Source organism: Diabrotica virgifera, chromosome 8, assembly GCF_917563875.1.
Source record: "Diabrotica virgifera virgifera chromosome 8, PGI_DIABVI_V3a".
NCBI lineage: Eukaryota > Metazoa > Arthropoda > Insecta > Coleoptera > Chrysomelidae > Diabrotica > Diabrotica virgifera.
In genome coordinates this window covers 151,457,696-151,484,953 of record NC_065450.1, presented here as the reverse complement: position 1 = coordinate 151,484,953, position 27,258 = coordinate 151,457,696, and the positions used below count along the sequence as shown (strand labels likewise).

The 27,258-nt window shown below is 33.4% G+C and overlaps 1 protein-coding gene and 1 long non-coding RNA gene across 2 annotated transcripts in view; both read right to left on the bottom strand.

Annotated features, from left to right (window-relative positions):
• Positions 1-1,749: 1,749 nt before the first annotated feature.
• LOC114337423 (uncharacterized) overlaps positions 1,750-27,258 on the bottom strand; it is a 51,713-nt gene continuing 26,204 nt past the window's right edge. The window contains exons 4-5 of the mRNA XM_028287843.2: positions 10,064-10,251; positions 1,750-2,701 (exon numbers count right to left, since the gene is read on the bottom strand). Coding sequence (XP_028143644.1) covers positions 1,803-2,701; positions 10,064-10,251 — 1,087 coding nt within the window. The 3' untranslated portion in view covers positions 1,750-1,802. The remainder of the gene's footprint in view (positions 2,702-10,063; positions 10,252-27,258) is intronic.
• LOC126890054 (uncharacterized) lies at positions 14,567-16,386 on the bottom strand. Its single transcript, XR_007700268.1, has 2 exons — positions 15,904-16,386; positions 14,567-15,680 (listed from the first exon to the last, which is right to left on the bottom strand). It is a non-coding gene; the product is annotated as an uncharacterized LOC126890054 (long non-coding RNA).

The window sequence follows — 27,258 nt, the reverse complement described above, 5'->3', positions numbered from 1 at the left end:
CCTTTTAAAGGGGCTTCCTACTATTGGTCTCTTGCCTGTTGCCCCCGAATCTCTAGCTATAAGGGGTATTCTGTTGATTCTCGTCACATGCCGATTCCACTCTCGTCTTCTCTGTATTACCCACAATACTATCTCTTGTATGTTACAGAGATCTTTAATTCTATCGTTCGGTGTTCTGACTCCCAGTGTTTTCCCAGTTATTAACCTCAACGTTTTCATTTCTGAAGTTATCCGTATTCTCTTGGTTTCTCTGTGTCACATCTTGTTTCTAATACGTCATGATCGGTCTTACACATGATTTATATATGCCTTCTTTCCCTTCCAGCCTCCCATCTTTATTTCTCCAGGTGACATCCCTCAGACATCCTGACACGTAATTGGCTTTATTTGCTTGCTGTCGGACGATCTCTTTAATATCCCCATAACTACATATTTCGACTCCCATATATTCGACTCCCCATATTAGTTTGTTGTTAATTACTAATTTGCATCTTATGGGTTCCCTTGACGCTACCAGGGATTTTGTCTTAGCTGTTGATATTTTCATGCTGTAGTTCTTCGTCAATGTATTGAAAGTTTATACCATTCGCTATAGGTTATTCTCGTTCTCGGAGATTAAGATTGCGTCGTCAGCAAAACAGAGGATTTTTATTTGTACTTTTAATGTTTTCTATGATTTTGTCCATTACTAAATTAAAAAGCAATGGGCCCAAGCTATCACCTTGTCTGATTCCCGAGTTGATTTCTACTTCCGATGCTAGTTCATTCTCGACTTTTATACTGGTTTTGTTCTTCTTATTGATGTCTTTAGTATTTAATTAACCTTCTCATCTTATTGGGCTGATTTTTCTCCTTTAGCAATCTTAGCACATCTTCTAATCTTACACAATCGAAGGGTTCAGTCACCACATAAATGCAGGTTTATTATACTCCAGTGCTTTCTCAGCAATTTGTCTGACTGTGAATATGGCGTCTATTGTGGATCTATTTTTCCGAAAACCTTGTTGTTCCTCACTAATTGTGTATTCTTCATTTATTTTATTTTTCTATTTTAGTGGCAAGTAATTTTGTTAAAAAGTTTAAGAGTTATAATATGCTCAGCAAGGTGATGGTACGGTAGTTGCTAGGGTCTTTGCTGTTTCCTCTCTTGTGTATATATAGGTATTGTTATACTCGTCCTCCTCTGGTTTGATACACGCTGGCTATATATTATTTCTTGAAAGAGAATCCCTATGTTTTCGATTAAGGTTTCTCCTCCGTGTATTTTAGGAGTTCATTTGGTATCCCATCGGGTCCTGATGTTTTTCTGTTTTTTTTTATATATAAAAAGAGAATATTGGACACGCTTTACCAAAGAAATGGAACACGATTTGTATGGGGCGCAAAGAAAAGTTTGGAAAATACTAAAAGGTAGGAAAAACCCATTAACGAATATAGAAATTTAAATAAAATAGAAGCAGAACAATGGACCGATACTATTATACCTGAAGAAGAGGAAGAAACAGGAAATAAAGACGAATCCAACATAGACACAGAACTAGAAATCACAAAACAAGAAAATTGATATGTCTAAATTCAGGAAAATTTTCTTCGACTAATTATAATGGCTAAAATCAAACGACGCAGGGGATTGGTAGAAAACAAGCCTCGTGGTAAAAAAATGTCAAAGGACCGGTGTATGGTTCGGAGTATACGGAGAGTCAAACAAGGAAAAATACAAGGAAAGAACACAAAATAAAACTCAAAATGCTATTTCGTTAAAATTTTATATAATAAATTAGCATTGTATTAATTTGTTCCAACTACCATAACTTTCTAATTCTTTTTTCGAACCTCTTTAATTCATCATTAGCCTTGCCCAAACTTCTTTCCACTTCTTGTTTAATTTTAGGACCGGGATCATTTTTCCTTAACGTTTCACTAATGAATTCTTTAACGCCATCTTTGGCACCTTCTTTAACTTTATCGTTAACAATACTTTCAACATCTTCGTGTTTAAGGGTACTAGTGGCTAGTTCCTCTTGGTTAGTCCTTATTGCAACTATATTATTTTTAATATCTTCGTTTGATTTTAAAATATCTTCTTGTTTTTCTTTAGTATTCAAAATGTCATTGTGGGCAGTTTCTAGTTTTGTAATTATCACTGTTTTAGTTTCTTTGTCTTCTTCCTGATTTTCAATTACTTTTTCCATTAAGGTTGTATTTTCTTTAAACATGTCAAGGGTCTTTTGGTGTATATTTTCTAATTCACTTATAATTTTATCATAACAGTCTTTAAGCATTGTTAATGCTGCTTCGTGCTTTTCTTGCCTATCTTCCATAGCTTCGTCGCTCAATTTTTGTCTCGCTAATGCAGCTTCTTCGAAACGATTTTTACTCATCACGTACTCCTTAATTGATAGTAATAATTCGTCCGTAATACTTATTGTATAAACAGGTGTTTCATGAGTGTCATCCAAAATCCAAGTTTTCATGATTTCAGATTCGTCTTCCCATGAAAAGATTTTTCTGTATCCATACTTTGCTGGTTTTGTGTGATCATTTTTGTAGAACAAGTTTCTTTCAGGAATGTATATACCTGACTTGGAGTACAGCTTATCTGTTTTTATTTTAATTTCTTGTTCGGCGTTGTCGTTTTTGGTAACAGATTTTCCTTCTTTTTTGCCACCTCTGTTTCTTTTAGAGTCACCATATAGAACGCCTACAACAGAAAGTAATATATAAACTCACATAAAAACTAATTACCTATATTTTCTCAAAAATTTAGTATTATGTATACATCTTTAAGTAAGTCCGCCTAATAGGGCAGTCAATCAGGGTATTTGGCTCCCAATTCCATCCTACTACATCGATTAACTTGATATTTTCACATTAAGTAGGGAATAGTTCAAGAAACAAAGTCTACCCTATGCCGATTTGGTCTTTAATCTTGGGGTTGGTTCACACCCCTTCTCGGGGGTGAAAAATGTTTTGGTTAAAATAGCCACAGAAGAGGCTAGATAACCTAATTTTAAGCAAAAACTGTTCTATAATTATTTTTTGATAACTCAATAATTTTTGAGTTATTCGTGGTTGAAAATTGGCCATTTTCATTGAAAAATTACCCCTTTTCGGATAGATTTTTGCGAATACCTTAAAAATTATGCATCTAACAAAAAACCTATACAAAATTTTTCTGTAGGTTATAAAAAACCAGAGATTTGTTCCTTGATAAATCTTCTAGTTAACATACAAAAAGAGATATGGTAGGTAAGAAGAGTTTTGTTTTTTTTTTATGCATGCTCAAATCGGTTTATTCAACTTGAAATAACAGAGAAACTGTCGATTTTAGGTGTATAATGATACTTATAACTTTTGTAGGGCTTGAAAAGACCTTTAAAATGAGTAATACTAAATGTCGATTACATTCAAACTAAGCGAGGTATTCTGCAAAAAAGTTGATGACTAATGTATTTTAAGAAGAAATGAGAAGTATATTTAACCCGTCATCCATCAGAACTTAAATACATCGTTTTCCTTCTACAATACTTTTTATTATAGTGTTATTTCTATGTTCAAAAAGTTGGACTGGATTAAAATAAACGGTTTTTGACAAAAATAAGATTAAATTATAGAGCGCAATTTTAAATTTTCTTAAAAACCTTTTTTTCCTCCATGTAACTCGAAAAAGATAAGAGGTACGAAAAAAAGATGCCACACAAAAATGTAGGGCTTTTTCAGATATAAATTTCCTTTTTATTTTTCATTATTGTATCTCTTATCGTTTTCAAGTTACATGGAGAAAAAGGAAGATTTTTAAGAAAATTTAAAAATGAGCTGTATAATTTGATCTTTTTTTTTTCAAAAACTATTTATTTTAAACCCGCTTAATAGAACATAGAAATAACACTATAATAAAAGGTATTGTACAAGGAAAACGTTGCATTTACATTTTGGTGGATGGGGGTTAAAATTACTTCTCATTTTTTCTTAAAATACATTAGTTATCAATTATTTTATTTGCAGCATACCTCGCTTAGTTTTAATGTAATGGACCTCTAATATAGCTCATTTTAAAGGTCCTTTCAAGAAATACAAAAGGTATTAGTAGCATTATACACCTAAAGCTGACCGTTTCTCTGTTATTTCAAGTTGAATACACCAATTTGAGAATGTACCAAAAAACAAACTATTTTCACCTACCATATCTCTTTTTGTATTATAACTAGAAGATTTATGAAGGCAAGTGTCTCTTTGTTTTTTATAACCTACAAAAATATTTAATATAGTTTTTTTAGTTAGATGCAGAATTTTTAAGGTATTCGCAAAAAACCGTTCGAAAAGGTATTATGTTTCAATGAAAATGGCCAATTTTCAACCACGAATATCTCAAAAAGTATTGAGTTTTCAAAAAAAATTATAGAACAGTTCTTGCTTAGAATTAGTTTCTCTAGCGAATTCCGTGGTAATTTTAACCAAAAATTGTTCCACCCCTAAGAAGGGGTGGGGACCACTCCCAAAATAAAAGCACACATCGGCATAGGGTAGACTTTGAATTAGGAGATAAATAGAGGCTAGGCCCATAATTTCATTAAAAGCCATGCAATAGGATAGAATTCGGAGGTAATATCCTATTATTGCTCTCATTGACTGGAGTATAATAAAAAATTAAAAATTTCTGAAGCTATTTTTTGTGACAATACAGTAGACTAGCGATTATCCGAGTCTCGGTCATCCGAGCCCCTCGGTTAACCGAGGCAAAAGTAAAGCTTATGCAAAATCAGACTTTTTTGACAAACAGTAATATTGATAAAGTAAATGTTTTTATCTTTTATAAACAGTACTGTATTAATTTTGTCATTAAAATATCCACAGTTATGATTATTTACGTGTTTCTCTATCAATATAACCAATCTCAGTGTTAACCGAGTTTTCCGTATCCGAGGTAGTCACGGTCCCAGTTACCTCGGATAATCGCGAGTCTACTGTATATTATTTAACATTTTTAATGGAAATTAAATACAGTTAATTTAATTTATTAATTATTTAAATAAATAAATACATACATAAATACATAAATAAATAGTTATATGTATGAAAATAATTGGTTTCGTTTTTATTTCAAATCAAGTCTTTTGCCATCCTCTGACACGTGATTCGGGGTCTACCCCTTTATCAAAGAGGCTTCGCAAGAAGGCTGACTTGAACCAAAACGCACCGAGGAGATGGTATAAATATTCAAATATTTACACCGTAGTATGGTTAGACTGACCTCTAACGGGGAACGATGAAATTAGTGAAATGAATGTCGACAACGAATCAAGTAATCTGTTAACCCAGGTATTAAAGTACCAAACGAGCGACGCGAGGAAAATATTCCAACAATGCATCGCAAATTACCCACATTAAACGCTATCTTATGTACTCTAATAAATACAGAGTATGGTATAAAACAAAAAGGAAAATAATCGATTTCGTTTTGATTTAAATCGAGTCACTTGCTATCCTCTGACACCGTATTTCGGGGTCTACACTTTGTCCCGGAACCTCTTTCATCATCATCATTATCATCATCATCATCATGCAACCTCTTCTGTCCACTGCTGGACATAGGTCTCTCCCATTCTTCGCCACTCTTCACGGGTCTGTGCTTCTTGTTCCCATTTCTTGGATATTCGGTTAATGTCGTCCATCCAGCGTGTTGGTGGTCGTCCTCTGCTGCGTTTGTGTTCTCTTGGGCGCCAGTCAATTAGTTTTCTGGTCCATCTTGAGTTTTTCAGTCGCCTGCCCAATTCCATTTCAGCTTGGCTATACGTTCAACGACATCAGTGATACCTGTTCTTTTCCTTAAGTCTTAGTTCCTTATTTTGTCTTTTTTGTCACGCCAAGAATCGATCTTTCCATGCGCCTTTATGCCACTCGCATTTTTAGTGCAGTTGTGAGCGTGAGAGTTTCTGCTCCGTATGTCATAACAGGAAAAACGCATTGGTCAAATGTCTTCCGTTTCATAGCTGTCGGGATGTTGCTCTTAAACATTCTCTTAGTGAACCATACGCCGCCAAAGCAAGTGTTATTTGTCGTTGAAATTCGCAAGTCTGATTGTCCTTGCCTATTCTGATTTCATGACCGAGATATATGTACTTTTCTGTAAATTCTACCATTTTATTTTGGACGGTTAGGTGTTCGCTGGGAACTAAATTTGTCATAAATTTGGTCTTACTGATATTCATTTTTAGACCTATTGTTGAATATACGTTTTCTACCAGATCTTCGGTAATAAGTACTATATCGTCGGCAAAACGCAGATGATTGAGCATTTCTCCATCTATTTTTATTCCTCTATTTTCCCACTTTAGCATTTTAAAGGTGTATTCGAGGACCGCTATGAATAATTTAGGTGAGAGAGTGTCGCCCTGTCTCATACTTCGCTTGATATGAATTTCTCTGGTAGTATCATGTAGTTTTACACGCATTGTGGCGTTTTGGGATAATGTTTGCAGTAACTTTGTAAACCGGTAATCTATTCTACTATTGTTTAGAGCAGTTATAATGCTGTCTAATTCCACAGTGTCGAGGGCTTTGTGAAAGTCTACGAAGATAAGTACCAGTGGTTAGTGGCGTAAAAAACTCCGTCGGTCCCCCCCCCGCAGAATCGGAAATGGGGCCCCCTTTAAAGAATTACTAAATGCAACTTGTGTAACAAAAACTTACATGTGTTATAGACCAGTAGGTATAGACCATGTAATTTTCAGTGTTACTATCGAAGTGGTTAGGTCAATAGTTTTAGAGTTAATTGCGAGTCAAAATGTTTATTGTTTAACAAAAAAACACACGTTTTCAGGCTGTCTTTCGCAAATAACTTAAAAAGTAAGTATTTTATCGAAAAATATTCTTAGAAAAAATGTAGCTTATAAAAAATGAAAAAATTAAGGCTCCTGACCCAGTAAATGCAAAGTAGTAGCTCATGAAAAATTACTCGTATTTTAAGAACGTAACCAAAATATAGGAAATATAATATAAGAAACAACCAAAAAAATGAAGCACTTTTCGGGAAAAACTCATTAAAACTTTTAAAGTGTTTAAAAAAGCTTTATTTTTATTTTTCTTATACAAATTTCTAGCATCAAAACTAAGCGAGTTGCGCTCAAAATACAGTTAACCCCCTTTTTTGGCAAAACAAGTTGAGAAAATCTGCCCCTATTTATAGCACCCCAAAAGAAACTAATCATTATCGCTTTACAAATTACTTAAACTTTTTTATGACCTGTAAGTTTCACCGGTTCAAAGTGCTTATTTTTTGTAGGGCTCTAGTTGACACGGCTTGAACGAGTCACTAATCACGAGTGTATGCAAATTTTGAACAGCCAATTTTTGTCTTACAGAAAAACAAAATAAAACCAAAATATTTATAAAAGCAAATCTTACATTTCGTTACTCTTTGAGATTTTTCGTATGACTAATACTTTCTTATTTTGAAAAAAGTGCATTTTTTAAAAATAAAAAAAAACTTTTTTTGCTATAAATTCAAATTTTTTATTAAGTAAGAATTTTGAACCGGTCAAATTTACAGATCATACAAACAATACATGTATAAAGTAAATGGTAAAGCGTTAACGATTAATTTTATGTGGAGTTCTAGATAGGGGGAGATTTTGACGACTTCTTTTACCAAAAAAAGGGTTCAACTTTATTTTGATCGTAACTTGCTTAGTTTTGATCCTAGAAACTTCTATAAAAACTAAAATAAACCTTTCTTTAACATTTAAAAAAAGTTTTAATTAGTTTTTCCTGAAAAGTGCTTCATTTTTTTGGTTATTTCACGTTGAAATATTCGATTTGGAATTGGACCAATACAACAATTTTTCATGAGCTGCAACTTTTCTTTTACTGTGTCGATAGACTTCATGAATACACCATTTTTTTTGTTTTTTTTATAAGCTACATTTTTGCTAAAAATATATTTTCGATAACTTTTCGATAAAATACTTACTTTTTGAGATATTTGCGAAAACAGCCTTAATCGACCAAATAAGTCGAAAATTATTGACTTAGGAAACGAAACTGTATAGTACAAAAGTTTAAGCTTAAAGTTTATTCATTTCCGGACTTTTTTAAAGTATGCTTTTCACCCCCGAGAAGGGGTGAATTTCACTCCCCAAGAAAAAGCAACCAACGGCACAAGTACAATTTTGAAGTGGAGTTTAAAGCGGCCCATAAATTGTGTTCTTGCTCGACAGTTTTGGTCGAGGAGCAAGTATGTTCGAACAGAAATGATTATTCCATCATTTTTGCAAGAGAGCAACAACCACAGTTTTCAACCCACACACTTCCGTTTGGCGTAATTTTTGTTCGACCAGACTTGCTCGTCGAACAAAACTGTCGAACAATAACGCAATTTGTGGGAAGCTTTAGTAGAACCTACATCCAAATTTTCAAGCAAATCCGTCGTGACGCTTATAATTACACTCCTAAACGGTCATTTACTGGGCTATTAGTGTATTAGTGCACTACTTACGACAACTTACATTTTTCATCTTTATTGGTATCGAATAAAATAGAACCAAAATTAATAAATGATTACAGTATTACATAGTATTATTCTATAAGACGAACAACTTTCTTCGTGCACTACTATCATCGAATATGTTTACAATTTTATTAATACATAATATCTATCTGATGCGCACCTTTATTTTCAATACTACACTGCTTAAAAAGCAGTGCAGTATGTTGCGTATGTAGTATGTATGATTAAAATAATATAACAATAAAACATTTTTACATATATTAGACATATATTAGACAACAAGATGGGGCCCCTGACATATTGGGGCCCCCCGCAAGCTTCATGCTGCGGGGGCCTCTGTTACGCCCCTGCCAGTGGTCTGTTATATTTTATCGACTTTTCTATTTGTTAAGGTTTTTACTGTTTGTAGGTGATCGTTTGTTCCGAATTTTGAGCGGAATCCAGCTTGTTTTCGGGGTTGGTAGAAATCTAACTTTTTTTCTAGTCTTGTAATTATTCGGGTAAACATTTTATAGATGTGGTTTAATAAGCTGATTGGTCTATAGTTTTCTAGGTGCGCCTTGTCTCCCTTCTTGTGTAGTAAAATTTTTGCTGCATTGTTCCATGTTTCCGGTATGCAACAATCTGTTAGACAAAGGTTAAATATAATTTTTATTTGGTTGAGAAGGGCACGTCCACCCATCTTTATAGCTTCTATTACGACTCCATCTTCTCCTGGGGCTTTGTTGTTTTTCATCTTTTTCATTGCGTTCTGGATTTCGCTTAGTGTGATCTCTGGCATGAGCTCTGAACCCTGGCCCTGGTTGATAATTTTGCGTGATGCAGCGGCTTCCAAATTCTTTTGGTCTTCTCTTTGGCTTGTGTAAAGTTCTTGATAGAAGTCTTCAACTATGTGTGGTAGTTCTTCTCTATTTGATGTGGGGACTCCTTTGTTCTGTAGTTTATATATTTCGCATTTTCCATTGTTTAGCCGTCTATAGTTCGCTGGACTTTTTCATTCTTAAATTTCCTTAAATCTTTCCTTAAAGCTTTTGATACTTCTTTGTTTATTTTTTGCAGTTCTTCTTCGTCAATGCTTTCGTTTCCTTTGATTTTTCTTCTAGTTTCCATTAGTTGCTTTGTTTCAATGGTTATTTTTCGTCTTGGCGTCTTTTAGGGCAGCATTTTACTTGAGCCTCTCGAATAGCTTCTACGATATTTTCGTTTAGGGCATTTACATTATTCATGCATTCATTTTGTTGTAGGATTTTATTGATATTGCCTTGGTATTCATTTAAATTCGTTGGGTCGTTCCATATTGGGTTGGCTTTCTTCCTAATCATTTTGGATCTTTCTGTTATTAAGTCTAGTTTTAGTTTGGCTCTTACCATTCTATGATCGCTGCCTGTGGTAAAGCTATTAAGGACTGTGACATCGTTGAATATATAATTTTTGTCACTGATTATGTTGTCTATCTCGTTTCTGGTCTTACCATCTGGGCTTTTCGACGTCCATCTTCTGTGATCTTTGGAACTTCTTTGATAACCTATAAATCTCAAGAAAAAAAAGTAAACAAACCTCTAATAACTTCATTTTTAGTAACATCCCTCTTTTGTTCAGTGCTAAGAAAGTAGTTAAATATTCTGTCAGAAGCATCTATGGCTAATTTCATCATGGCTCGTTTTTCACCTCCTTTGCACGTAAATTCCATAAACTTATTTTCGAAACTGGTAAAAATTTCAGCTGCAGCTTCTAAAATAGTATTTCTAAAACATATGTATATCAATAGGCATAATTTTTATGTAGGTAATTAAATTTTTTATAGAATTAGAAACATATAGGAATCTGTATATCCGAATCATTTCCAATAACAAAGGGGCTTAAACAAGGATGTTGTCTATCTCCGACCTTATTTAAAATATATATTCAATCATTGCTAGAGCAGTGGAAGAAACAAGTATCAGGAATGGGAATAGACATAGGCGGTGGTAAAAGTCTAACAATTATGATTTTCGCAGCTGATCAGGTGCAGTGGCGGCTCGTGACATCTGCTATAGGGTGTGCTGCATGAACCACGGCCAATATAAAATAATAGAAATAGAATAACATACGAAAACAAAAACAATAAAATTAGCTTTAATACTAATTAATAGTAACTAATAACGACATGCTATAAAAATCTGATTAACTTACATTTATTGCATTTTTCTAAATTGGAAATTAATACGCCGGTCCTTTTTTGTCGCAAACTTTTCGATTACTTTATCGTTAAAGTTCGGTATTGAAGCGATGAACTTTTTTTCTATCGAGAGTGTGGAAAGGGCTGTTAATCTGTCTTCGCGCATTGAATTTCTTAAAAATGTTTTGATCCGTTTTAAAGTTGAAAAACTACGTTCAGCTTCTGCTGTGGTCATTGGCGTAGTCACCAGAATTTGTATCAACTTTTTGGTTTCTGTTAATGTGTCCTCTAAATTATTAGAAATTATAAATTTTAGTAAAGGCACTGCACCTTTTAATGTTCTACACTCGATATTGGAATACAAAACTGACAGTTCTGTTCGCAAACGGTTTTTATCAAAGAAGTTATAAGCTGTACAAGTTAAATCCAATTCATTTTCAGGAAACTTATTATTATATTTTTCGAAATGTTCTGAAGATAAAAGTGTTGCGGCAACTAGATGATTTGTATATGCAAACCGTTCTTTTGCATTGTTTATAATAACATCACAAACTTCTAGACAGGCAATACGGTGATCCTGTTGGCTGTTATTTGGGCGTTTCCTTTTTTGGACACTAGGCGCCGCATTTAAATTTGAAGCTTGATGTATGATAGGGTCTATTTTATTTCGGACATTGTTAATACTTTGCTCAAAAACATGTATAGCTTTCTGTGCTTCGGTTGGGTCCATGTTCTTTTTTTGAAGATTATTGTACAAAACGTCAACATGTGGCATAATATAATGAAAAACAGTCAGCCAGAAAGTAAAATTTTGATCTTCCAGAATACGTCTAAGTCCTCTTGCTTCCTTGGAAGTAATAGCATTTGACTCTTCTTCTAGTTGCTCCATACACTCAATAATAAAGTCTCTATATTCGTAAACGACATTTACTGTACGAATATTGAAATTCCAGCGTGTAGGGATTGAACGAGGAATATTTTTTCCAACTATTTGATTTAAGACAGCTATTCTTTGAGGTGAATGACTAAAAAATCCAGGTATATCATGTAAATCTCCAAAAAATACGCGTACTTGGGAATTAATAGAACATGCTCTTGACATTATGAGATTCAATTGATGGGCGTAACAGTGCACAAAATGAGCAGTTTCATATTTTCTCTTAATTATTGTTTGCACTCCGCCATGTATCCCACTCATAACAGCTGCTCCGTCATAACTTTGTGCAATGAGCTTATTTTTGTTATTCTTTAATATTGGGTCTAAAACATTCAAAATTGTGTTAGCTAAGGTTTCAGCATCATGTTTTTCTGGAAGCAAAAAAGTCCAAAACCTTTCAACTGGAGCACCGTTTTTTACATAACGAAAAACAATGACCATTTGAAATTTCATAGAAACATCCGTTGTCTCATCAGCTATCACTGCTAAAAATGGGGCTTCATTGATTTCGTTTAAAATCTCCTCAGCGTATACTTCTAGCATGCAATCCAAAATATCATTTTGTATTGTTTTTGAGGTACCTTTGAAAATTGTCGCATTTGTAAGGTGTTCACTAAGTGTTTTATCAAGTTCAGCAGAAAAATTCACTAAACCACGAAAAACTCCAGGGTTATCTGATGTTTCAGATTCATCGTGTCCTCGTAAGGCGAGCTCAAAAGCCCCACAGAATTTTATACAGTCAATTATTTTTGACAAAACATACCTGTTTTTCGTCACCTCTTCATTGTGTTTTTGTATATTTATCCAATAAGCAGAGTCAAGTTGGGCCTGTATATTAAGTTTCCCAAATAATGCAAATCGCATTTCATTGTTCATATGAGTTTGCGTGTTTTCATGCTTCTTTATTTTTTCACTTAAATGCACTAGATCCCGCACTCCTGTCTCGCGCCACAATTTTTCCTCTTTATCTGCGCCGAATAATGCACACGGAAAACAGAAAAAAGCATTTTTTTCGGAACATCCACAAATCCACTGATTTCGTAGATACATGTCTTTATTAAATTTACGCGTATATGTTTTTCCACGGCTTTTACCGGACACTTCAATATTAAGATCAGGCATAGGACGGCCACGTTCTTTTATAATCAACTGTTGTTGATAGTGAAGTTTTTGAAATTTATTTACACCTAATTTAAATTGAAACTCCATTGTTTTAAACACGCTCGAACAAAACAAATTAAACAAAATTGTAACCTAAGAATTTCTAAACACGGCACAGATGCAACGGTCACGAATAACTGTCGTGAATTGCAGCTCGCAAACACATTTCCGAGGCCGTTAATCAGCCGATTGCCGAAGCACATCGGCTAAGATCGCCGTTTGCCTAATAAATGCATTTTACCGCTGCCAGTGTTTCGGTTGTTATCGACGCGGCTTCACTGGAGCAGCAAATACGTAAAAAGATTGCTTCACTGGAGCACCAAATACGTAAAAAAATTATACGGTTTCACTAGAGGAGTAAATACGTAAAAAAAATAATATTAATCATCGTTGTTGGTGAATTATTATTAACAGTTGATGTTTAATATGATAATATGGCAGATTTGAAATAAAACTATATTAATTATTCTTTAATAATTAAGATTTGCTATGGTTGTTTGGTAGTTCTGCAGCTCAGCAGCACATAAAGAAAAGCCGCCACTGTCAGGTAGTCGTAGCGAATGATGAAGATGACATGGATTACATGTTTAGAACAATAGAGAAAGATCATGAAAAATGGGGCCTCAATATGAATATGTCAAAAACAGAGTATCTTAAGGGGGGGGGGGGTTATGGTTTGAAATCAACTTATCAAGCACATTTTTTGTGAATTTTTTTCGAAGCTACGGTAGACTTTTTTATTTTTTAATCAAAGAAACATATTAAGTACCTACAACTCAAAGAATATTTAAGAAAAATTTCAATAAATATTGAAAAATAAGCCATTTCGGACAAATTTTGGCAGGCACCTCAGAAAAAATTGGATTTTGCAGTGGACTCAGGTCAGTTGGCCATTGAAATCAATATGTGAGGTTTTCTCTAAAAAAATTCTAACCACGTGGGAAGAGTCCTGTGTTGCCCTGGGTAACATCCAGGCATATCTTTGACATCACATGAATTTTATATAAATATGTAAAACAACTAAATCGTTTACATTTAAAGGGTTTTTACCCAACACATTTTGGTGGCTCAGGCATGCAATTTTTAGCTTTTAAACACTGATGATGAATTTATTAATCCGAAAACGTTTTGTATTGTGACCCTTATTTAGGGTATTTTAAAATATACCTTTTACAAAAAACCCGGTATTTTTTTATAAAAGTTTATAGTTTTATGTACGTAGTACATGATAGAATACATATGAGATATAGGATTAAGATGGTCATAGATTCGCGTTTAGTAAGATATCCAGAAAATTTAGGGAAATGTAAATCATAAGGACCAGAAGAAATTAAAAAATATATAACGTAATTCGTCAAATGAACGGTATGAAGCAAGATACAAGATAAAGCAACTGAATAGGTATTTGTAAAGTATAGTGAGAATTGGAGAGAATGAAACAATTGTAGTTCACTATATGGATAAGATAATATGCGGATAAGGAATTGGAAGAATCAAACATACATATCGTTACCCTAAGTGCAAAATGTTGTATGTAAAATTAGTGTAGTTTACAGGAGGTAGAAAAAACGTATTTACTTTTAAATGCATTTTTTTAAAACATGGGAATAAAAAATATTTTTCTTTTTAGTCTTTACTTTTAAAATGATTTTGATTACACAGCAAAAATTATATGATATACTTATTTTTTTTGTACATACGACACTTTGTAACTTAATTTATAGCTATAGCTCTACATACGACTTTTTTCATGTAGACATACAGCTTTTTGCACTCTAATTTTAAAGAAATAAAGTAACATACGACATTTTTAAAAATTTTATTTACACAACTTCTACTCATTTTTGTAACAAAACAGTAAGTAAAACTTTTTTTCTAGTTGCCATGACTCAAGTAGTCGTAAAAAAAGTGGTAGTCCTCCTCAAGGCAAGCTTTTAATTCTTTTAACTCTTTGTACTTCCTGTCTTGAATTGGTAGAGATTTGGAGTACAGAGGATTGAGTGTTAGGAAAACTTCATTAATTGGTTTCGGTCTCGTAGGTAGCTCTAACCAGTTATCTGAAAAGTTTAATTTGTAGCAAATATGGCCATCCTTTACATACTTAAGGCACCTTAAGTCAGTGACAAAAGGGTCTCCTTTTTTTGAACCAGGCCTTATACTCTTGCAGTATCCATTTGAAAAACAAAGAAAATCCCTAAAAGATAATATTTCTACACAGTAAGGGCTTGGATGGGTTCTTGCGTCACGTATTGCTCTCTCGAAGTCGGCCGGAACGTAATGCTATTTGTTCTTAAGCTTTTTTTTTTATTTTGCTATTCATGGAGTCTACCTCCATTTGTGTGTGTCCCACTTCCAAATATTTCAGATGTACAGTTACTCCTATTTGGCAAGTGAAATACAGTAGAGCATTTGAAACAGTCTCACACCTGTTTTGGTAAGTGCAACCATCACTCCAAATAATTATTTCATTGATACTTGGTTTTTTTTCCAACTCTTTTCTCAAATACATCTCACAACCATTGAAACAAATACATCACTTTCTACACCTCCATTACCTTCGTGCCAAACAAAGCATGTGCCTTCATGTGTTGCCAAGTTATAAATAGTCCAATTGTGAACTTTAAGTTTTGTTTTGTAATAGGCTGTAGATGCCTTTATATTTGGACAAGTGAGAACTTGCACTTCACTTGAGTTTTCAGCCCTTTTTTATCTGTTTTTTTTTTCATTTCTGGATTTAACTCTCCTGTTTTGGTGATCATCGTATTCTTCAAATCTTGAATGGGTTGCATGTGAGAGTTCATTTTAAATGAAGTAAAAGTCAGACTTACTCTCAATCTTTATTATAACTTCCGACGACCGGTTTCGCTCTTTAAACTTTGTAGAGCATCTTCAGGTCAAAGGTAACAAGTTACAAAATGCTACAAATAAAAACCAGAATTAGAACATTGTCTGGTTGTAAAAGATGCTAAAGATCCATATGATCAAGCCAATGTTGAATAACATACATAAAAGTAGCGAAATAGCATACCAATGCACATGAAAGCATTCTTGGGGGTGGTGATACAAAACTTCCCTCAAACGCAACAACATGCGCAGAAGTATGCTATACATAATCATGCAATCATAACGTGTCGTACTTACATTCGGATACAAGGAGCCATCAACTCAGTTTTCATTATCATGATGTTTCTTTTAAAGTTATGTTAACGGGATGTGGTGGAATAGACGGGCGATGCAGCATAGGTAAACAAATCTATAGGAATTAGGAGTTCTTGAGGGTGATGAGATAATTGGTGGAAGTTAACCAGCAAATCTGTGTCTGTTGTTATGTTTGTGTAAATCAAATTAGTGAATGACTTTTTACAATTTTAATGTGTGCTGATTTTAAAGGTTTTATTTTATTTTATTTTAATTTTATCTATATTTATATGTATATTAAGGAATTCTATTTATTATTAATGTAAGATTGACAACGTTTGGATCTTAAATGTATTGAGTAATTATTGTGTATTTTAGAATTTGATTGTGCAGTTGTAAAAATATTATTTTAAGGTCAAAACCAGATCTGTGACGTGTACTGCTTGTGTGGGACTATTGTTCTAATAAGAAGAGTAGGGAGATCGAAAGTTTATTAATTGTAGTTAAAATGCCATATTGGTAGTCAAATAATAAATTAATAAATAGCAATACAAAAGGTGGATTTAAATTAAATTAAAAATTAAAACAGCAATGCAGGCAAACAAAACATTACAATTTAATGGTGGAGAATTGGAATAGAAATTAAATTGAAATATAATTGTAATAGGAAGTAATTGTTTGAGAACAGCAACTATGTTATAAGTGATATAAGCTATGGATAGATATTAATAAACTATTGAACCAGAGAATGGAAATTGGTAGTAAATTATACTTTCTTGGTATACCTACATTGTGCTATAAAATTTGTCAATAAATAAATACTTGCTAGTTATGTAAATTCACCTCACATAGAAACACACAGGACAAAGGACGATACAACAAAAAGAGGGATTGTTTAGTTCTGGAGCACTACATTTGATTATTTTACTACAATTACTTTTTAATTTCTTAAAATCTTTCTTCAGGTGTCATTTTTTTTTTTAATTTTGTGTTTTTTATTTATAAATTAATAAATTAAATTAATTTAGCTTGTTCTGACACTTCATACTTCATAATTCCCTCAATAATTTATAAATAAAAAACACAAAATTAAAAAAAATGACACCTGAAGAAAGATTTTAAGAAATTAAAAAGTAATTGTAGTAAAATAATCAAATGTAGTGCTCCAGAACTAAACAATCCCTCTTTTTGTTGTATCGTCCTTTGTCCTGTGTGTTTCTATGTGAGGTGAATTTACATAACTAGCAAGTATTTATTTATTGACAAATTTTATAGCACAATGTAGGTATACCAAGAAAGTATAATTTACTACCAATTTCCATTCTCTGGTTCAATAGTTTATTAATATCTATCCATAGCTTATATCACTTATAACATAGTTGCTGTTCTCAAACAATTACTTCCTATTACAATTATATTTCAATTTAATTTCTATTCCAATTCTCCACCATTAAATTGTAATGTTTTGTTTGCCTGCATTGCTGTTTTAATTTTTAATTTAATTTAAATCCACCTTTTGTATTGCTATTTATTAATTTATTATTTGACTACCAATATGGCATTTTAACTACAATTAATAAACTTTCGATCTCCCTACTCTTCTTATTAGAACAATAGTCCCACACAAGCAGTACACGTCACAGATCTGGTTTTGACCTTAAAATAATATTTTTACAACTGCACAATCAAATTCTAAAATACACAATAATTACTCAATACATTTAAGATCCAAACGTTGTCAATCTTACATTAATAATAAATAGAATTCCTTAATATACTATTGTGATCTTGATTATTGATATGAGATGATAATTTTATATGTCATTTAATTTAATCAATGCATAACTAATAATCTAATTAATTTACCAGATCACATATCAATATGTTTTCAATCTCAGGGCTTTTTATAAAATTAATTACTTACATACGTGGCTTCTAAGTATTTCTTAATGGTTCCTAATCGGGATAGGAAAGAAAAGAGTAAAATAATAACACATATGGGTTACAATTGTAATCAAAATATTGTTTATTTTATTCAAATGGCAATCACTGCTTAATATTTGCTATATCTTATTATTCTTAAAAATAACATTTACACATGGGAATCTTATTTTCTTTTGATTTCCAATTGAAAGTTTTTATTAACATTTAACTATTATAATTTATTAGCAACAATTCTATTTAAGTTTGATGAAGCTTTTCTGATATTATTGATTATGTTTCTTCAAATTTAAATGTGGTATTTACTACGAAAAACCCATACATTCATGTCCAAAAAAATGAGACTGACCTTTTTCTGGTGCACTGAGAAAGTCTTCACACAAGACCCGTTTCCTGCTATCCTTGGCTGCAATCAAAACCTCGTCCTGGCTTCCAGTAATGTTCTCCTCTGAAACTAGCTCGTATAGCTCTCGTTTCCTGCTTCTGTCGTGATGCTGTCTTCTACCTTTTTCGAAACTGTAATCAGCTACCGGGAACTCTTGGCTCAAGGAGGTTCTTTTACTCTCAACCTGGCCTACCTCTCGTTCTACGATAGATACTCCACACTCACGGAACTACACAGGCTTTCTCACTCTCCGTACACTACCGTCTCTTACTCGACTTCACTTCTCGACAGCTCAAAACATTCTGCTCTCTATTTGTCATTCATTCCCCTACTTTCTAAATATCCCTTCCAGATTCACAAATCAAAATTCCACCACCAACTCTCATTCGCAGTATTCCTCAAAACCAATTTTTAAACTTTCTAAATATGCTTAATGGATTTCAAAGAAAATAGTTAATTCCCATTCTAAAATTACTTTCTACTAATTACAAAATTTAATGATCTATTATCTACTTTCACTAAGTCTTCTTTAGCATCGGCTAATGATTGAACCTTCCGCGAACAACGATAATGACCTATTTTCGATTTCACTTTAGTTTTATTTTAAGCGCATTGTTCCGAGTATCGTTTAATCACTTCTTAAAATTAAATATAACAATTTGTTGTATACAGGTTGTTCTAAATTTATATGCCCGTGGTTGAGAAAATTAAAAATATTTTATATTAAAGTGAATTTTGTTTATAATTATCAAATTTTAATTTTTATATCAAATAGAAATATAACAAATCCCCGCCTTGTATTCGATAAAATTTATCTGCATTTTTAAATAAATTTTCTCGAGGCAAAACCAACTCCCTGTATATTTCCTTACTTTAATCTACGTCTTATATCCTAACTTACTATCTACTTCATGTAATTCTGTCTTTCATTCGTGATATTTGTATACATCGTGAATATTATAAATTCCTCGGATCTTTTCCGAGTTCCTGTGCCTCAACTCATAACTATTTATCCCATTTTCATTATTCACGATGTACGGGCCTTCGAAAACAGGCATCAACTTTGCGCAAATGCCCCCAGGAAGATTTGATACTCGTAATGCCCTCACGAGTACTTTTTCACCCTTTTGGAAAGTCACTGGTCTTCTTTTTCTATTTTGTTCCTGTCTTTGGATATATTTTTCGTTGCTTCGCCGTAATCTTCTCTGTACGGTTTCAATCACCTGTTGATATTCTTTTGGCTCTTGGTCTTCCCATGGCCTTATCGGCAGTACACCCTTCATGATGTATTCTGGGGTCTCTTTTGTTACTGTGCTCGGAATTGTATTTAGATACCTTTCTATTTCCGCCATTTTCCTGTCCCAGTGGCGATGTTGACCATCTGTTGCAATGCGAAGAAATTTCGTCACTTCCTGTATGAATCGTTCCGAAGGATTACTCTGTGGATGCCTGATGCTGACAAAATTTGTCTCTATTCCTCGTTCTCGAAGTTGTCCCTTGAAACGATCATTTCGGAAATACGTTGCATTGTCCAGTAGAATCTTTTTTGGTGTTCCTACTATGGCTATAAAATTGTCGATTTTTCTTAATATTTCCTCCCCCTTTGTGGTGCGGCAACTATATAATTTTACGTATTTTGAAAACACATCCACCATTACCAGAATATGTTTGTTCCTTTTAGTGGTCATAATTAGATCGCTTAACATATCTATTGCTACAATGTCTAGTTTGTTTCGGGCTTCAATATTTTTGGCAACATTTTCGTTTTTGAAATTCCGACTCTTATATTTTTGACATACATCGCACTTCTGGGTAATTTCCTTTGCAATGCGGTAATCCTGTCGGCTGATGTAATTTTCCCTAAAAACGAGCCAAACTTTTCTGCTACCGATATGCCCATTGTCCTCATGTAATTTCTTTATTATCTTTTCGGCCAATGTCTGTGTCACTAAATATAGTTCCTTTCCGTCTATTCTCTTAAAATATATGTCATTTTCTATTTCCGCTCTTCTTTTCTCTCTTTCCTCTAGGTCTTCTTGGTTTGTCCTTATCTCATTTAACGAATATATCCCTTCTTCTTGTATTAATCTATTTAGTCCCACCTGTAGAGTAATTGTTTCCTTTTTTCCGGTGTCCTCATCCCGTGTTAGAGCGTCGGCTATTATGTTGTCTTTTCCTTTTATATATCGGAACTCAAAATCATACTCCTGTAATAATAGAATGCCTCTATGTATTCTATTATTTACTAATCTATTCTTCATGATATGTACTAAAGCTGCATGGTCTGTTTCGATTGTGAATTTTGCTCCCAATAAGTAAAACCTCAATTTGTTTACGCAATATAGTACACTGGCAAACTCCAATTCTGTAACACTATATTTTCTCTCATGTGTTTTAGTCACTCGCGATATAAAACATATCGGCACTTCTTGGTCGTTTTGTATTTGAGACAGAACTCCTGCAAATTTTTGTATGGACGCATCAGTTCGGAGTATAAAAGGTAAATTGTAAATGGGGTGGTATATTTTCGTTCCTTTTGCGAATTCTCGTTTTAATGTTTCGAAAGCTTCCTCCTGTTCTTCTTTCCAATTCCATTTTATTCCTTTTTTAAGCAATTTTATCAGAGGGATTTCCTTTTGGCTCAAATCGGGAATCAGTTTTTTAAAATAATTAATCGTGCCAAGAAAACCTCTCAATGTTTTCAAATTCGTTGGTCTTGGGTATTCATCTATGAGCTTGACTCTGTCTTCGGATAATCTTACTGTTTTGGTGTCCAATTTAAAACCCAAATAAATGACTTCTTTTTGAAAAAATTGACATTTTTCAATGTTTAATTTCAATCCCGCTGTGTCCAATTCTTCCAGAATTATTTCTATGTGTTTCAGATGACTCTGAGTATCTTGTGAAAAAATTAATAAATCATCGATATAATGAACTATGAAATCTTCGTGGCGATTCAAAATGGTATGTAGAGCTCGGACGAGTGCAGCACAAGCACTCTGCAATCCAAACGGCACTACCTTAAACCGGTAGACAATACCATCAATAGAAAAAGCGGTGTAGTTTCTACACTTTTCAGCTAACGGTATCAACCAAAAACTGTGTTTTAAGTCAATTTTCGAAAATATGTGTGACCCGGTGATTCTTCCAAAAATGGCCTCGATGTTTAGAGGTGATTCATATTGTGATACAGTGTGCTGGTTGATATTCCTGGCATCTAAACATAATCTCAATTCTCCACTGCTTTTCTTTACTATCACAATCGGGTTAACATATGGTGAATCACATCTTTCGATGATTTGATCTTCCAACATTTTATTTATTTCTTCTTTCACCTCTTGTCGATACTTGTATGGAATCGGGTAAGTCTTTGATCGAAAATTTCCCAAGTTTTTCACCTCAAATGAATGTTCGTACTTTTTAGCCACTCTGTTTTCCTCATTGATCAAATTTTCGTAGTTTCGTAACATCAACCGCAATTCTTTTTCTTTCCCTTCTCCACATATCAATTTTCTGTCTTTTTTCTCAGATTCTTCACACATGTTTACCGTGCATTCTGCATCCTCGTTTGCATATACCTCCTCTTCAAATACCACTGTTTCAATCATATTCTTTTCACTTTCATTTTTTAGCTTTATTTCTTCTTCTCCTGAGCCCGTCTCTTCTTTTGAGGAATCCCAGGTTTCCTTTGTTTCTGATACTCTCAAATTTTCTTCTTCTGGGCTCAACTCTTCTTTTGAGGAGCCACAGGTTTCATTTTCTTTTATCTTTTTCTGACCTTTTCTCCTTTTTCTTCTTTGTCCTTGCTTCGCTGCCAAATTCATTTCCACTGTTTGTTCTTTACCTGATTCGTCCGTATTTTGTTTCTCATGTTCCTTGTCCTGTTCTTTTTCTTTTTCTTCTGTTAGTTTCATCGTATTATTTTTAAAATCTATCACTACATGTTTTTCTGCCAATTCGTCCACTCCTACTATCATGTCATGTGACATGTTTGGCATTATTACACATTGTAGTGCATACATATTCTTGCCCAGTCGTACCATTACTCGTATGCCTTCATTTATAGTTGCCAATGTCCGTTTGTTTGCGCCCACTAAATTTACCCTAGGTATTTTGTAAATTAAATTTGTTAAGTTAACTTCTTCTATTAGTTTTCTGTTGACCAATGTTATTTCCGATCCAGTATCTATCATAATTTTAATTGGTGTCTCGTTGATAAATCCATCCACAAATTTTAAATTAATTCCATTTTTCTTTTCGTTGTTTCCTGCCAATTTAATAAACTCCTTGGGGTGACAAAAGATTCCTGTTTGTTTTTTTGTTTTTAGTGAGCGCCGTCGTGAAAAGACGCCGGTTGCTCATCGTTGTTTATATTTTCGTCATAATGTCTCTCTCCGTCATATTCATCTGTCTGGGTATTATTTACTTCTCTTCTATTTTCTCTAGGTCTGTCGGATCTCTTTCGGTTTTCTCGATATCCCTGTTCATTTTGTCTACCATTATTTCTGTTTTCTTGATTTGAGCGTGTGGTGTTTCTATTCTGGTATTCTCGATTTCTGTCCTCATTCCATTGCCTATTTCTTTGTTCATAATTTCCTCTTCCGTTGTCTCTATTTTCGTTTTCCCTTCTGGGATTAAAATCTCGTCTTGTATAGTCCCTCCTATTTTGATTTCTATCTCTGTAATCTTGTGTTTCTCGGGGCCTGTAATCTTCTCGCGACCTTCTAGATTTTCTTTCTCTTAGACGTGATTCTCTTATTTGTAGGAATTGGCATAAACTATCTATGTCTTTGTAATTTTGCAATGTGATATGGTCTTCCAGCGTTTCCTCGAAATGTCTTGCAATCAGTTCGACTAATTGTTCCGATGAGTAATTATATTGTAAATGTTTTGCATTATTGTAAATTTGCAAAGCATATGTCCTTTCTGACACACCCATCCTATCATTGTATTTCCCATTTTGCAATTCCTTGTTAATTTCCAATTGTTGGACCTTTCCCCAGAAATAATTCAAAAATTTTTGTTCAAATTGTTGCCAATTTCCGAATTCTTCTTCTTTGCTATCGAACCATAGGCTTGCTTCATATTTGAGATGGTTTCTGATAGTTTCTTTTGCTGTTTCGAAATTTCCGATGTGCTGTATTTTCTTTTTCAGGCTATTTATGAACGGCACTGGGTGTAATCTTCTTACATCCCCGCCAAACCTTATCCTCACGTCATCTGTGCTATGTATAACCATTTCTCTTCTTTCTCCGACATTCTGTTGCGTCCTGTTTTCGGTTACTTGTTTTTCTATTTCTGTGATTCTTTTTTCCACTTCTTCTCTGTCTACTTGAATAGCATTTTCTAACTTATTTTCCAAATTTTCTAGTTCCTTTTTCTGGCCATTCGTTAACTCCTCCATTTTGTTTTGAATTATCATTTCTTGTTCTTTCATGTGGTCCTTCATTCTAATTTCTTGTTCTTGCATGTGATCTTTAATTTTCATCTCTTGCTGTTCTATCTCGTTTTTCATTGTTGTCAAACATCCTTTTATTTCCTTTTCATACTTTTCTATGCGTTCCTCTATTTTCTTATTGTTCTCTTCTATTGCTTGTTTTGTTTCCTTTTGATTGTCATCCATTTTTTGCTGTGTTTCATCCATTTTTTGATCCACTTTATCCATTTTCTTTGATGTTTCTTCCTGATTTTTATCCATTGTTAGTTTTGTTTCTCTTTGATTGTCATCCAGTTTTTGTGACTGGATTTGCATAAGTTGTAGTATCTTTTCTATTCCTGATAATTCTTGCTGTTCTGATGCCATGATTGTCGTGTCTAAAATATCTTCTTGGTCTGAATGTTCTTTTTGTTTCTTGTTGTCTTTGCTTTGGCTTCTTGTCACAGACATTTGTTTTCAAGAAATACTGTCCCCGCCAAATATGAAATTTTACTAGTATGTTACCAAGACGACTTTTTCTCACCCAAATATTATAAATTGTCAATAAATATATCAAATGTAAATATCGTAAAAATAAAATATTAAATCAGTTATGTAAAATTTGTACCTAAAGAGATCTAAAATTTTATGTTATCAAATGTAAGTATCTCACTTTTTACCACAGGCATATAAATTTTCAAATACCGGCTTTACTCTTTCTATCCTTCAAATTTGCCACTAGAAATACTTTACAATGCCCTCCACCTTGGACGACAGTTATTGTGATCTTGATTATTGATATGAGATGATAATTTTATATGTCATTTAATTTAATCAATGCATAACTAATAATCTAATTAATTTACCAGATCACATATCAATATGTTTTCAATCTCAGGGCTTTTTATAAAATTAATTACTTACATACGTGGCTTCTAAGTATTTCTTAATGGTTCCTAATCGGGATAGGAAAGAAAAGAGTAAAATAATAACACATATGGGTTACAATTGTAATCAAAATATTGTTTATTTTATTCAAATGGCAATCACTGCTTAATATTTGCTATATCTTATTATTCTTAAAAATAACATTTACACATGGGAATCTTATTTTCTTTTGATTTCCAATTGAAAGTTTTTATTAACATTTAACTATTATAATTTATTAGCAACAATTCTATTTAAGTTTGATGAAGCTTTTCTGATATTATTGATTATGTTTCTTCAAATTTAAATGTGGTATTTACTACGAAAAACCCATACATTCATGTCCAAAAAAATGAGACTGACCTTTTTCTGGTGCACTGAGAAAGTCTTCACACAAGACCCGTTTCCTGCTATCCTTGGCTGCAATCAAAACCTCGTCCTGGCTTCCAGTAATGTTCTCCTCTGAAACTAGCTCGTATAGCTCTCGTTTCCTGCTTCTGTCGTGATGCTGTCTTCTACCTTTTTCGAAACTGTAATCAGCTACCGGGAACTCTTGGCTCAAGGAGGTTCTTTTACTCTCAACCTGGCCTACCTCTCGTTCTACGATAGATACTCCACACTCACGGAACTACACAGGCTTTCTCACTCTCCGTACACTACCGTCTCTTACTCGACTTCACTTCTCGACAGCTCAAAACATTCTGCTCTCTATTTGTCATTCATTCCCCTACTTTCTAAATATCCCTTCCAGATTCACAAATCAAAATTCCACCACCAACTCTCATTCGCAGTATTCCTCAAAACCAATTTTTAAACTTTCTAAATATGCTTAATGGATTTCAAAGAAAATAGTTAATTCCCATTCTAAAATTACTTTCTACTAATTACAAAATTTAATGATCTATTATCTACTTTCACTAAGTCTTCTTTAGCATCGGCTAATGATTGAACCTTCCGCGAACAACGATAATGACCTATTTTCGATTTCACTTTAGTTTTATTTTAAGCGCATTGTTCCGAGTATCGTTTAATCACTTCTTAAAATTAAATATAACAATTTGTTGTATACAGGTTGTTCTAAATTTATATGCCCGTGGTTGAGAAAATTAAAAATATTTTATATTAAAGTGAATTTTGTTTATAATTATCAAATTTTAATTTTTATATCAAATAGAAATATAACAATACATATAAATATAGATAAAATTAAAATAAAATAAAATAAAACCTTTAAAATCAGCACACATTAAAATTGTAAAAAGTCATTCACTAATTTGATTTACACAAACATAACAACAGACACAGATTTGCTGGTTAACTTCCACCAATTATCTCATCACCCTCAAGAACTCCTAATTCCTATAGATTTGTTTACCTATGCTGCATCGCCCGTCTATTCCACCACATCCCGTTAACATAACTTTAAAAGAAACATCATGATAATGAAAACTGAGTTGATGGCTCCTTGTATCCGAATGTAAGTACGACACGTTATGATTGCATGATTATGTATAGCATACTTCTGCGCATGTTGTTGCGTTTGAGGGAAGTTTTGTATCACCACCCCCAAGAATGCTTTCATGTGCATTGGTATGCTATTTCGCTACTTTTATGTATGTTATTCAACATTGGCTTGATCATATGGATCTTTAGCATCTTTTACAACCAGACAATGTTCTAATTCTGGTTTTTATTTGTAGCATTTTGTAACTTGTTACCTTTGACCTGAAGATGCTCTACAAAGTTTAAAGAGCGAAACCGGTCGTCGGAAGTTATAATAAAGATTGAGAGTAAGTCTGACTTTTACTTCATCGTATTCTTCGTTTGTTATTTTCCCAGCTTGTGTTTTAGGCAAGTCTCACACTGATCTTGTTTAGGAAGAAAAAACCCGATATTCTTATTTTCAAAAACTACATGAAAAAGAGCTTTTGGTGCTGGTTGAAATTGCTGCTCTTGGCAGACACGCTCATATTCTCTGTAAAGTTGACTTTTGCTTTCCCACATTGGTTCTGAATACACTTTGCTTGTTTTAGCATTTCCATTTTTGGCAGAGTCTAAAAACTGATGGATTCCCCTCCTTTTTTCTGTATCATCCCTAGATGGCGTCTGATCACTGGAATCAATATTATTTGTAGATTCTACGTTTTCATGGTTTTCTCGATGAATAGGGATATTAAGGGGTGATTTCATAACCCAATAACGTACAGACCTTTCCCCTAAAGAGAATGTATTTAAAATCATTTTCTTACATACTCGCATTCTTATATCACCCACCTTCAAATGGTACTTAAAAGAAGAATTTTTACGCGAGTTTTCTGAAACAGTGCTTGATTGTCGAAATTCTGGTGTAGATTTATCCACCAAAGACACTATAGTAGATTGTTTTGCTTCCCAACTTTCAATTCCTTTCCAAAAATTTGTGAAAAGTTGAAGCCTGTTAGCTTCACTCACTTTATCACAATTAAAAAGCCTATTCTTGCATTCACATGGAGCTTTCATGTTTCGTTTTTCTCTTTCAACAGAAAGTTTGTACTGGCCGTTGTCTTGTTTTTTTAAACCTAAATATTTTTCTTCTTTTCTTCTTTTTGCTGCATTAAGAGTTCGTTCCCAATCTCTTGGGTTTACGTTTTCCCCCTTCCTTCTCTTCTTTTTGATTAAAGGCAAATTTTCCGTGCTATTATTAAGGCCA